Source organism: Hyla sarda, chromosome 7 (genome assembly GCF_029499605.1).
Source record: "Hyla sarda isolate aHylSar1 chromosome 7, aHylSar1.hap1, whole genome shotgun sequence".
NCBI lineage: Eukaryota > Metazoa > Chordata > Amphibia > Anura > Hylidae > Hyla > Hyla sarda.
In genome coordinates, this window is record NC_079195.1 from 54,444,466 (window position 1) to 54,459,216 (window position 14,751).

The following is a 14,751-nucleotide window of genomic DNA, read 5'->3' on the forward strand; positions in this document are numbered from 1 at the left end:
AAACAACATGGCGGTTCCATGGTATTTACCCCCCCATTATTATCATGTGATGGGCGCAGCTGTGAAGCCCAATGTCCCCCCCCCCACCGGTTTATCAGCCCAGCACCCCACATCGGGGTAATAATCGTTTGTCACCCGCAAGCGCAGCTTCTCTCCACCCAAATAATGATCGCCCACTGCGCTGTATCTATTCCTGTGCCCGGGCTGCAAATAGGGTATTACAAAACAAACTTTAACTTACCGTACCTCTGTCCTCCATTCCCCCGTTGCTAAGGCATCGGCCTCATGGTCCCTCCGCTGTTATCGCTGCTTCCTGGTGTTGGGACGTCACAGAGCCTTCAGCCAATCACCGGCCGCAGCGATGTCCCGCCTCGGCCGATGATAGGCTGAGCCGACTGTCATGTAAGAAGCCGGCCGGCTTGTTACATCACAGTGGGCTCAGCCTATCATCGGCAGAGGCGGGACATCGCTGCGGCCGGTGATAAGCTGAAGGCTCTGTGACGTCCCAACACCAGGAAGCCGCGATAACAGCGGAGGACAGTGAGGCCGGTTCCTTAGCAACGGGGGAACGGAGGACGAAGGTAAGTTTAAGCTTGTTTTTTAATACATGCAGCCCGGGCATTGTATAGGTCAGTGGTCTTCAACCTGCGGACCTGCAGCTGTTGCAGAACGACAACTCCCAGCATGCCCGGACAGCCGTTGGCTGTCCGGGCATGCTGGGAGTTGTAGTTTTGCAACATCTAGAGGTCCGCAGGTTGAAGACCACTGGCCTAGGTCTTATTTTCGGGGTAGGGCTTATATTGCAGCCCACCCCGATAATACAGCTAGGGCCTATTTTCGGGGTAGGGTGTATTTTCGGGGAAACACGGTAGCATAGTCTACTGAGCTATTCCATACGTCATTTTTTGTGGTATACTGACATATACTGGCAGGGCAGCCTCAGACAGCGATGTTTAGTGTAGACACTAAAAATAGGGGAAATTCATTGTTAACCCAGCCCCTAATCCATCACCCACTGACTGACCGTACGAAAAAAAGGGACTTTAGTTTTTGAAATGTTCTTGTTTCTGATGCACATGTCGTCCGATCATGTCTTAAAAAAATTTAAAAGAATTGTCCACAACTTCTAAGAAAAGTGTGAATCCAGGAAAACCATTTGGCATCTTGACTAATTAAAAAAAAAAATGTTTATTATTATAATTTTTTTCCTTACACTTTAAAAATAAAACAGCAAAATCGCACTTTCAGGATTGATACACACTTTTCTTGGTAATGTAGTAGAATCAATTTTTTTCTATTGAACTCAAACTGATGCTAAAGGAAATCTCTGTGTAACCCCACAACAAAGCAAAACATAAATCAGTTGTCCTGTCCATTATATAAGGTTCACGAAGGCCCCTTTACATACGTCCGGCGTTCGTTTACATTTCCCTCCGATGCTGCAAAATCTGCGCCGGAGGGTAAACGAAACCAGAACCGATCCCATTCATTTGAATGGGACCGTTCACAATCATCTGGCGTCTCAGTTTAGGCGCCGGAGGTTTTCATTCGCCGGAATGTCGCAGACAGAGGAACGCATCTTCCTGCGTTCCCCCGTCCATTCCGCATACCTGTCAGGCGGCTTCAGATGTCGGACCCCATGTTTCTCTATGGAGCGCCGGATAGAACTGAAAGTACATTGCAAGCATCGTATTTTGCCTCCATCACTGCCGTATTTTGGGAGGGATCACTGTATAGGAAGTAGAGTTCTCCCAATAAAGCCGTGGATAAAACGTAGGCTTAATTCTGGTGGGCTAGTGGTACTGGCAAAAAATCTGTATTGCCAAACCAGGGTGCCTCCAGCACTAGAACTCCCAGCATGCCCGCTGGGACCTGCAGGGAGTTGTAGTTTTGCAACAGCAGAAGGCACCCTGGTTGTGAGACAATGTAGTATTCATTGTACCAGTCTAGAGGCAGGATTTTCTTCATTTTGGCAAGTAATGTTTTTTGCCACTACGCTTTCAATTTCCTACCTACTGACCCATATAAGGGTTTGTTTTTTGCGCCACCAATTATACTGTATGACATCACTCATTTTACCACCAAATCTACAATGATAAGCTGTGCTTTAAAAAAGAAATAGTAAAAAAATTTTGGGGCAGCTTTAGTTTCCATGCAGTGCACTGAAATGACAAAATCTTTATTCTGTAGGTCTATACGATTACAATCATTCTTTCTCTTTTTGTCTGGTATGAAGAGACCAAAAATGCACAATTAATCTTTAAAAAAAAACAAAAAAAAAACACCCACTACCATTTCCCATCATGGAAAAAACTGAGGCTCTGAAAAAACTGATGGCACCTGATGACAACTGATGGCAAATGACAACTGATGGTTTTGACTTATGACAATTTATGCACTTTTTGAGCATCAGTCGTACCATCAGTTGTGAACAGTATGTAAACCTAGCCTAACCTAACAAAAGAAATTGCTCATTTACAACATAAACAATATGGCCTTAAAATTTGAAACTAACTTAGGATTCGCTTTTTTTTACTTTTTTTTTTTCGTTTTTTAATTCTTACAATACATTTTCACCTACACTTATAAAATAATACATGTGCCTTATTAGGTTTATAGCAGTGTTTGGTTGCAATTGTTTTTTTTTTTTTTTTTTTTTTTTTTTTTTATTATTATATTTTTATTGTATGTTTACTTTATGCAGATTTCCGGCAAATCAGTTGCAGAAACCTGCAGCAGAAAAAATATGAAAGTGTAACATTTTTTCAATGACAGCGACATGTTATACTGTGGTTGCTAGTGTGTTATGTTTAAAGGGGTATTCAAGGAAAAAACTTTTTTTTATATATATATATATATATATATATCAACTGGCTCCAGAAAGTTAAACAGATTTGTAAATTACTTCAATTAAAAAATCTTAATCCTTTCAGTACTTATGAGCTTCGTAAGTTAAGGTTGTTCTTTTCTGTGTAAATCCTCTCTGATGACACCTGTCTCGGGAAACGCCCAGTTTAGAAGCAAATCCCCATAGCAAACCTCTTCTAAACTGGGCGTTTCCCGAGACACGTGTCATCAGAGAGGATTTAGACAGAAAAGAGCAACCTTAACTTCAGATGCTCATAAGTACTGAAAGGATTAAGATTTTTTAATAGAAGTAATTTACAAATATGTTTAACTTTCTGGAGCCAGTTGATATATATAAAAAAAAGTTTTTTTCCTGGAATACCCCTTTAATAGGCTGGGTTCAAGCATTGTAGCTACAGGCAGTATAGTGTGAATTGTGCATTTTATTGGAAAGTTAAAGTAAAGCGCATAAGAACCTTTTATGTGATCAGATCAAACAAAAGTCGTCTTTACTTCCCATGTCCATCAATGAACCATCTATGACCCTGGCACCAGTTCACCAATTGTCCTTATGGTGAGAACCAAACTTTGTTTACCAGGAACACCTGACAACACCTCCCATTATTGTAGATCAGTGTTTCCCAACCAGGGTGGCTCCAGCTGTTGCAGAACTACAACTCCTAGCATGCCCAGACAGCCGAAGGCTGTCTGGGCATGCTGGGGGTTGTAGTTTTGCAACAGCTGGAGCCACCCTGGTTGGGAAACATCATTATAGATGCTCTCATCTAGACATCACACGTGTCTGAGTTGCTCAGATGCTAAACCAGAGACCAATTTTTTTTTTTTTTTTTTTTTTTTTTAAATAAGCATGTGCGCCACAATTTTTACATATTTTCCTCAATTCGGCGCAACGGGCGAATTGAAAAATTGTCACAAACATGGGCCAATTTTTATAAAATGATTCTAATATTTTTCACTCCGGTAAATTTTATGACATCCAAAGCAGGGCCTAAACTTTAGAAATGTATTGTACACATGTTCCTGCTTCATGAATTTAGAGCACACTAAACACAAATGGCGCCATTTTAAACTTAGGCTGCTTTCACACTATGAAAAGTACCCGTTCTATAATGCCCGTTATAAAATAGCGGGCGATCGCGGGGTTAAACGGCCATTAGAAAATCCCTAACGGACGTTAGAAAATCCCATTATAGGCTATAGCCCATAGACTATAATGGGATTTTCTAACGTCCGTTAGGGATTTTCTAATGGCCGTTTAACCCCGCGATCGCCTGCTATTTTATAACGGGCATTAGATAACGGGTACTTTTCATAGTGTGAAAGCAGCCTAAGTTTAAAAGCCTAAGTTTTAGTGTGAAAACATAATAAAAAACACACAGCAAAATGTCACTTGTTCCTGAATGTGCCTGATGTTTCTTTAACTATATGTCTTAATATAAACAAACAATGGTGATATTCACTTGTTTCTTTCTTCTTTGCCATAGGAAGCCTTATGCAAATCTAATAATAATAACAATAACAACAATGATACAATTCAAATCTAATAACAATAATAACGATAACACAATTCAAATCTAATAATAATAACAACATTCTATACTATAGGAGAAGATTTATCAAAACCTGTCCAAGGAAAAGTTGCTGAGTTGCCCATAGCAACCAATCAGATCACTTCTTTCATTTTTGAAAGGGCCTGTGAAAAATGAAAGCAGCGATCTGATTGGTTGCTATGGGCAACTCAGCAATTTTTCCTCTGCACAGGTTTTGATAAATCTCCCCCTAAGTGTAGTTGTATGTTCTTCCTGGCACACTGTAACACCCATACATTTATAATAAATACATATCATAAAGAGCTCACTTGTTGCTCTGTTTGTTATGACAATTATTATGATTATTATTTACAGTTTTAGTGTCTATTTTTAATATTCACAAAAAGTACCATACTATTTATGATTGTATGTAATAATAATAATTAATAATATTAGCAGCAAGTGTCTTTCCTTTTCAGATTAAATGGACATGGTTGTTAAATTTAGTCACATTCTTGGCAGATGCAGTAGCCCCCACCACCCCCACCACCATCACTTATGATTGACACCCCTGCCTCACAGATGTTTATAAAGGAGAAATTGCTGAGAACTGGTCCACCATATATCTGCACAGGATATGTAAAAATGTATGTACACCCTGCAGAAAGAACTTCATTCTGATGTATAGAATGGATTTCTAGAAGTTTGTGCATCAAAGCTGCCACATGTGAACATACCCAAAGTTTTAAGAATATATATATATATATATATATATATATATATACACATACATAATATATATATATATATATATATATATATATATATATATATATACACATACATAATATATAATATATATATATATATATATACATACATAATATATATACATAATATATAAAATATATATATACATAATATATAAAATATATATATATATATATATATTACATAAAATATATATATATATGTATATATATATATATATATATATATATATATATATATACACATACACACACACACACACACACACACACACACACACACAGTACAGACCAAAAGTTTGGACACACCTTCTCATTCAGAGTTTTCTTTATTTTCATGACTATGAAAATTGTAGATTCACACTGAAGGCATCAAAACTATGAATTAACACATGTGGAATTATATACATAACAAAAAAGTGTGAAAATATGTCATATTCTAGGTTCTAGCCACCTTTTGCTTTGATTACTGCTTTGCATTCTCTTGGCATTCTCTTGTTGAGCTTCACACTTTTTTGTTATGTCTATAATTCCACATGTGTTAATTCATAGTTTTGATGCCTTCAGTGTGAATCTACAATTTTCATAGTCATGAAAATAAAAAAAAACTCTGAATGAGAAGGTGTGTCCAATCTTTTGGTCTGTACTGTATATATATATATAAAAAATATATAGACATATAAAATATATGTAATAAATATATATATATATATATATATATATATATAATATAAATATGTATATAAAAAATATATAAATATGTATAAATATAAAAATATATAAATAAATATATATAAATATATGTATAAATATAAAAAATATCTATAAAATATATATGTATATATATAAAAAAATATATAAAATATATATATATATAAATAAATAAATTCATATATATATATATATATATATATATATATATATATATATATATATATTGCAAGTTAAAAAAAAAAAAGGTAAAAAACTAATGGGAGAATATTTAAGCTGTATACACATAACATAGGCAACAATCTCTGGATAAGTTGTTAAATAATTTATTTTAATATACAAAGTAGTTTTTCCAGTATCTGGAGCACAATATTTTATTCCAACGTCAAAATCCAATGATTCTGATTTCCTGTCACTGTATTTTTGGCAGGTTTTGGGGTACAGGCCTTTTCGGGGTACTTGAGAGGAATGAAAAGAGCTTCATATTGCATTGGAAAATAACACACCAGAAAAAGTTTATAATCTCCTATATACAAAGTGACAGTAAAATCTGTACAAAAAGTAACAAAATGTCTTTTCATATAGGGGCGGAGTCATAACAGAAGGACAGGGGGATATTGGATTATTTAACCCTTCTTCTCCCCTGACAGGGCAGGATTCCGAGTCCTCTTCGGTCTAATTTACACAAGCGATAAGATCATATTTTTTTTATAACTTATTCTGTAAAAAATATATATACATCTCAACAGTCTGTACAACACATAGCACTTACATACACATACAACTCTTATTTATAGTGTGAATACCCTGGTCATCTCAGCTGGTAAAGCGCTTTATAAAGAGGTTTCTGGGGTGAGGAGGCAAGGGAAGGAGGTGCAGTCTGGGGCAGTGATCGGGAGGGCAGAGGAGCATAAGGAGGGGTGCAGGGGCATCAGGAAGAAGAATTGCAGTCTTAAGGGCAGTGTTACCCAACCAGGGAGCCTCCAGTTGTTGCAAAACTACAACTCCCAGCATGCCCGGACAGCCTTTGGCTGTCTGGGCATGCTGGGAGTTGTAGTTTTGCAACAGCTGGAGGCTCCCTGGTTGGGTAACACTGCTTTAGGAGATAAGGAGGAAAGGAACAGGTGCAGTTTCTGTGGGATGAAGAAGAGGTTCAGACTTTGGGGATAAGGAAGGGGGCAGTAAAGGTTCAGTCTTTAGGGATAAGGAAGGGGGGAAGTACAGGTTCAGTCTTTGGGGATAAGGAAGGAGGTAGGAAGAGGTTCAGTCTTTGGGGATAAGGAAGGGGGAAAGTACAGGTTCAGTCTTTGGGCATAAGGAAGGGGGTAGGAAGAGGTTCAGTCTCTGGGAATAAGGAAGGGGGAAAGTACAGGTTCAGTCTATGGGGATAAGGAAGGGGGAAAGTACAGGTTCAGTCTATGGGGATAAGGAAGGGGGAAAGTACAGGTTCAGTCTATAGGGATAAGGAAGGGGGAAAGTACAGGTTCAGTCTATAGGGATAAGGAAGGGGGAAAGTACAGGTTCAGTCTATAGGGATAAGGAAGGGGGAAAGTACAGGTTCAGTCTATGGGGATAAGGAAGGGGGAAAGTACAGGTTCAGTCTATAGGGATAAGGAAGGGGGGAAGTACAGGTTCAGTCTATAGGGATAAGGAAGGGGGAAAGTACAGGTTCAGTCTATAGGGATAAGGAAGGGGGAAAGTACAGGTTCAGTCTATAGGGATAAGGAAGGGGGAAAGTACAGGTTCAGTCTATAGGGATAAGGAAGGGGGAAAGTACAGGTTCAGTCTATAGGGATAAGGAAGGGGGAAAGTACAGGTTCAGTCTATAGGGATAAGGAAGGGGGAAAGTACAGGTTCAGTCTTTGGGGATAAGGAAGGGGGAAAGTACAGGTTCAGTCTTTGGGGACAAGGAAGGGGGAGGAAGAGGTTCAGTCTTTGGGGATAAGGAAGGGGGAGGAAGAGGTTCAGTCTTTGGGGATAAGGAAGGGGGGAGGAAGAGGTTCAGTCTTTGGGGATAAGGAAGGGGGAAAGTGGTGCAATCTCTGGAGGATAAGTAAATAAGTAGGGGGTTAAGGTGCAGTCTCTGTGGGGAGCGGATCACAAGGTGTCCGAGTTATTGCTGCACGGACTCAGCAGATTCAAGTTTGTGCTTTTGTGCTTTTTCAACAACCTGGAGATTTTCTCATCGTCTGAGTTGGGGTCCAGTGGTTTGTTGTACTCATCATCGTCCTCATTGTCTGAGCTCTCCTTCATCTTCTCTGTCTCTGAGTCGTGCTTCTTCTTGGCCGAGGCCATCTCTGCTGCATGCCTTTTCCTCCACTTTGTCCTACGATTCTGGAACCAAACCTATAGGAAGCAGAAAATCATCATGAGAAAACACGGATAGCACAATATAAACATATATATATATATATATATATATATATATATATATATATATATATATATATTACATATTAAGTATAAGTGACCCACTATAGCTACTAATAAAATAAGAATTATATTAGATACAGTATATTACGTTTAATCTTTTTTAATACTAATACAGTATGCTAAAAAAGACTAAAGCAATAAAGCATAAACTATGAAGTTACCATATTCTATTGTTAATTGCTGAAAGATTACAATACGTATATAATGCACAGGATCACTTACTGCACTGTAAGAGCAACATGTAAAATAAAGTATTACCAAAACATTACATGTAAAATATAAAGTGTTCTGGTACAGTTTATAATATTAAATTATGTAATAAATATTATTCTCCACTGTGCGGCTAATATTATATAGACCAGTGGTCTCCAACCTGCGGACCTCCAGATGTTGCAAAACTACAACTCCCAGCATGCCCGGACAGCCAACGGCTGTCCGGGCATGCTGGGAGTTGTAGTTTTGCAACATCTGGAGGTCCGCAGGTTGGAGACCACTGATGTGGACCTTCATTGTACATTATACGAAATACAATTTATAAAAGATCACTAAAAATGCTATAAATATTTACTAATACTATATATATATATATATATATATATATATATATATATATATATATAAACATACACATATACACACACACACAGGGGTCAAGTCCTGCAGGAACGTGTGGGAACTGAGTTTCTGCACTTTTTCCACAGCAGGAACACCATTCCTATTAGCAGGACCAGCTCTTGAGTGGAAATCATGGGTGAGTTCCTTCACTTTTTTTTTTCCAGGACTTGACCCCTATATATATATATATATATATATATATATATATATATATATATATATATATATGTATATATATATATATATACACTACAGTCCCATCTAGCCTACAGCATGTGTCACTGCCATAAAACTTTCTTTTATGGTTCTATGGTTCAAACAAGAAACTGCAAGTAAAACATTGGGGTAAAGTCTCTGTTCTTATATGAAAAACCTTTAAAAAAAAAATTAAAAATATTGCCAAACACAAAACATAGTGCACTGGCTTTACAGATCTGTATAGATTTACTAAATACTATATACATTATAATTGTGTATTGTACTGTTATCTTTATGTTTTTTAAATATTTGTAACAATAACTTGTATTACACAACACCACTCACAATGTCTGTTACTTGTTTTTATTAGTAATGTAGAGTCTAATACACTTTATATTTATATATGTTTAGTCATATTTATGAGTATAAAACATATTGTAGATGTCCTCATGAATACAATGTAGCAGCAATGTATACTTTATTATCCAGAACAGTCACATATTTCAGAAACCAAAAAAATTCCATCTACGATCCTGTAAAATATACAGTATGAGTATATATATATATATATATATATATATATATATATATATATATACTGTAAATAACTACTACAGTCTAAATAGTCTATTGCAGTGGTCTCCAACCTGCGGACCTCCAGATGTTGCAAAACTACAACTCCCAGCATGCCCGGACAGCCAACGGCTGTCCGGGCATGCTGGGAATTGTAGTTTTGCAACATCTGGAGGTCCGCAGGTTGGAGACCACTGGTCTATTGGAATATGTGGTGTTCTGTACCCGGCACATAGGTGATTTTTTCCTCTAAACATAAATACGTTATTTTGCTTTAGATTTGTTTAATTTGTTGTCTAAAGGGGGTTTCCTGTTTTATAATGGGGGCCGGATGATTACATTATACAGGGATTATTATAATAATCAGATTTCGATAATATCGACGATGGTAAAACTATTTCTACACCGCTTGATGTTCTAGGAAGTTTAGTTCTCTCACTTTTAGGATAAAATTGATTGATTGATTCATTGATAATAATAAAAAAAAAATTTGTTAAACAATAAGTGAAATGCTGGGATCCCCCATGACTTAAATCGCATTGGTGAAGTCCGATCCGGCTGTAATTGATATGTAGAAGAAGTGACAGCTCAGTGATGTGTCCTGATCTGTAATGGACTTGTCATCTATAATTATTACTACCTATCAGGACCTGTTCATGGTGATCATGTCCAATAGACAATATATGGTAATACTGATCACTATTATTATGGGTATGATGATCGTATATTAGATTGTAAGCTCCTATGAGCAATGGATTCCCCATCTCTATATAGCGCAGAAGTAGATGGGAAAAATAATAATAATAATTATATATATGTATATATATATATATATATATATATATATATATATAATCTTGGAAAGTTCATGTCTACTACAACAACGCTGTATATATTTACTTGTATTATTATATCGTAATATAAGCTTTATATATATATATATTATTATTACTACATCCATGATACACAATATTTATTATTACTACTATTTCCATGATACACAATATATATTGTTATTATTACTACTATATACATTATACATAAATATATATTATTATTACTACTATTGATACACAATATATTATTATTATTCCTACATCCATGATACACTATATATTATTATTACTACTATTGATACACTATATATATTATTATTGCTACTACATCCATGATACACTATATATATTATTATTGCTACTACATCCATGATACACTATATATTATTATTACTACTATTGATACACTATATATTATTATTATTTCTACATCCATGATACACTATATATTATTATTACTACTATTGATACACTATATATTATTATTATTTCTACATCCATGATACACTATATATTATTATTACTACTATTGATACACTATATATTATTATTATTCCTACATCCATGATACACTATATATTATTATTACTACTATTGATACACTATATATTATTATTATTCCTACATCCATGATACACTATATATTATTATTACTACATCCATGATACACTATATATTATTATTACTACTATTGATACACTATATATTATTATTACTACTATTGATACACTATATATTATTATTATTTCTACATCCATGATACACTATATATTATTACTACTATTGATACACTATATATTATTATTATTTCTACATCCATGATACACTATATATTATTATTACTACTATTGATACACTATATATTATTATTATTATTACTACTACATCCATGATACACTATATATTATTATTACTACTATTGATACACTATATATTATTATTATTTCTACATCCATGATACACTATATATTATTATTACTACTATTGATACACTATATATTATTATTATTATTACTACTACATCCATGATACACAATATATATTATTATTACTACTATTGATACACAATATATATTATTATTACTACTATTGATACAATATATATTATTATTACTACTATTGATACACTATATATTATTATTACTACATCCATGATACACTATATATTATTATTACTACATCCATGATACACTATATATTATTATTCCTACATCCATGATACACTATATATTATTATTACTACATCCATGATACACTATATATTATTATTACTACATCCATGATACACTATATATTATTATTACTACATCCATGATACACTATATATTATTATTACTACATCCATGATACACTATATATATTATTATTACTACATCCATGATACACTATATATATTATTATTACTACATCCATGATACACTATATATTATTACTACTACTACTTTATCCATGATACACAAATATATATTATTATTACTATTTCCATAATATATATATATATATATATATATATATATATTAGTAGTAATAATAATAATCTATATTTATTATTATTATTACTATTACTATTTACATGATACACTATATATATATATATATATATATATATATATATATATATATATATATATATAGTGTATTATTACTACTATATAGCAGTAGCAGTAGATTACAAATGTGAAAAAATAAGACTGTAAGTCTCTTACCTTGACCTGAGACTCGGTCATGCCCAGGGAGTATGCCAGCCTTGCCCTCTCCGGCCCTGCCAAGTATTTGGTCTGTTCAAATGTTTTCTCCAATGCAAAGATCTGCTGCCCTGAGAATGTGGGTCTGGAGTGTTTCTTCTTTCCATCCTTGTCTAGTACCATCCCGGCTTGTGCTAAAGATAATAAACACAATATAAAATTATAAAGTGTCCACAATACTTCTGTATAATATCACTGACCCTCAGAGCCTGCTGTGACTTGTAGTTCCACAACAGCTGAAGAACCACACATTTCTGAGCGACAGTTTATTATGAATGTTAGAATTTTCCTGCTGTAACATCTATTGTAATATAAGGCAATATTCTTTGTGAAAACTACTCGAATGAGGAAAATGAGGAAAAAAAATAGAATAAAAAAATCTATCTAAATATATAATAATAATAATAATAATACGCCTGATTTCCAGGAGAAAATATAGATTCCTTTACATTAATTCTATAGAGTAATAGTGTTTATGGTGCAGTATATAAAAGGCTATTATATATATGATGCAGAATACTTTTGCTATATTTATTTTGAGATTATAACAATGTTGCAATGTCACAGAAACGTTACATCACATAGCAAACTCATTGCTACATTTAGTATCAGGCGGTGTTCCCCAACCTGTGGCTCTTCAGCTGTTGCAAGACTACAACTCCCAGCAATTTCGGCTTTCAGGGCTTGCTGGTCGTTATAGTCCTGCGACAGCTGGAGAGCCAAAGGTTGGGGATCAGTGAAATAAAGGGGTTCAAATAAAAAAAAAAAAGTTAGGGAACACTGGTATACATATATCAGTGTTTCCCAACCAGGGTGCCTCCAGCTGTTGCAAAACTACAACTCCCTGGAGAGCCTCAGGTTGGGGTATCAGTGAAATAATAGGTACAAATAAAAAAATAAGTTAGGGAACACTGGTATACATATATCCGTGTTTCCCAACCAGGGTGCCTCCAGGTGTTGCAAAACTACAACTCCCAGCAATTTCGGCTTTTAAGGCTTGCTGGTCGTTATAGTCCTGCGACAGTTGGAAAGCCTCAGGTTGGGGGATCGGTGAAATAAGGGGTACAAATTGAAAAAGTTAGAGAACACTGGTATACATTTGTCAGTGTTTCCCAACCAGGGTGCCTCCAGCTGTTGCAAAACTACAACTTCCAGCAATTTCGGCTTTCAAGGCTTGCTGGTCGTTAGAGCCTCAGGTTGGGGATTGGTGAAATAAAGGGGTACAAATAAAAAAAAAGTTAGGGAACACTGGTATACATATGTCAGTGTTTCCCAACCAGGGTGCCTCCAGCTGTTGCAAAACTACAACTCCCAGCAATTTCGACTTTCAAGGCTTGCTGGTAGTTAGAGCCTCAGGTTGTGGATCGGTGAAATAAAGGGGTACAAATAAAAAAAAAGTTAGGGAACACTGGTATACATATGTCAGTGTTTCCCAACCAGGGTACCTCCAGCTGTTGCAAAACCACAACTCCCTGGAGAGCCTCAGGTTGGGGGATCAGTGAAATAAGGGGTACACATTTAGAAAAAGTTAGGGAACACTGGTATACATATATCAGTGTTTTCCAACCAGGGTGCCTCCAGCTGTTGCAAAACTACAACTCCCAGCATGCCCGGACAGCCTTCGGCTGTCCGGGCATGCTGGAAGTTGTATTTTTGCAACAGCTGGAGGAACCCTGGTTGGGAAGCACTGACACATGCATAAGGATGTACTTACTAGGACAGGCCAGCCTGGGGTCCCTCCATGGAGAAGTCTGCATAACTCCCGGCCAGAAGATAGGGGGTCTCCCTGGAAGTTCAGCTAGTGGTTTGGGGTATCTGGACACAGCTGCTGGGTTAAAATACATCCCCGTGGAGGTGGCAAGTCCATTAATACGAGGCAGGCTAGAGAGCAGGTTGCCAGATGCTGCCAGAGAGGCTCCCAGGGGCCTGCTGAGAATGTCACTAATCCCATGAGGTGTCCCCAGGGGGATCTGTGTGTTTAGGGAGGACAAGTTTGGAGCTTTGAAGTTAGAAGGGTTCTGCAAGGCATAGGGGAACAAGGTGGTCTTCATCTCTGCCATGTTGTGCAGGGCAGCCAGGGGGGCACTGCTTAGCACGAATGCACTCTGTCTGTTAGTATCCATCTGCCCCACAGCTAACATTGGTGTTGAGCATCCAGAGCTGCCTCTCCAGACAAGTCCTGCAGCCTCCAGGGGAACTTTCTGTGGATTTGCACTGATGTCTCTGGAGCAATGATCAGCCACAAGCATCCAGTCTATGGTGTCCCTGCTGCTGCTGCTGCTGGGTGCAGAGTAATAATCCTGGAGGAGCTGAGTGTCCCCAGCCTGAGCCCAGTACACATCCCACTGCCACCCAGTCATTCACATGCACTGATAACTGGCCAGCCACCTGCCAGCTTCAGCCCTGATTGGTCAGCACTCAGCCCAGGCCCCTGTTCTGCATCTACGTCACTCCCTGCACTAAATGAAGCTCT

General features: G+C 36.4%; 1 protein-coding gene and 1 long non-coding RNA gene across 2 annotated transcripts in view; one reads left to right on the plus strand and one right to left on the minus strand.

Moving 5' to 3' along the window:
• Nucleotides 1–512: 512 nt before the first annotated feature.
• The window catches only part of LOC130281626 (uncharacterized), a 33,989-nt gene continuing 19,750 nt past the window's right edge, over nucleotides 513–14,751 (plus strand). The window contains exons 1-2 of the long non-coding RNA XR_008846060.1: nucleotides 513–581; nucleotides 4,920–5,044. This is a non-coding gene — a long non-coding RNA (uncharacterized LOC130281626). The remainder of the gene's footprint in view (nucleotides 582–4,919; nucleotides 5,045–14,751) is intronic.
• On the minus strand, nucleotides 7,837–14,570 carry NKX6-2 (NK6 homeobox 2). The gene is made up of 3 exons (XM_056529049.1): nucleotides 13,993–14,570; nucleotides 12,240–12,412; nucleotides 7,837–8,224 (listed from the first exon to the last, which is right to left on the minus strand). Exons 1-3 carry the CDS (start codon nucleotides 14,525–14,527, stop codon nucleotides 7,976–7,978), a joined length of 957 nt encoding a protein of 318 aa, XP_056385024.1. The 5' UTR covers nucleotides 14,528–14,570; the 3' UTR covers nucleotides 7,837–7,975.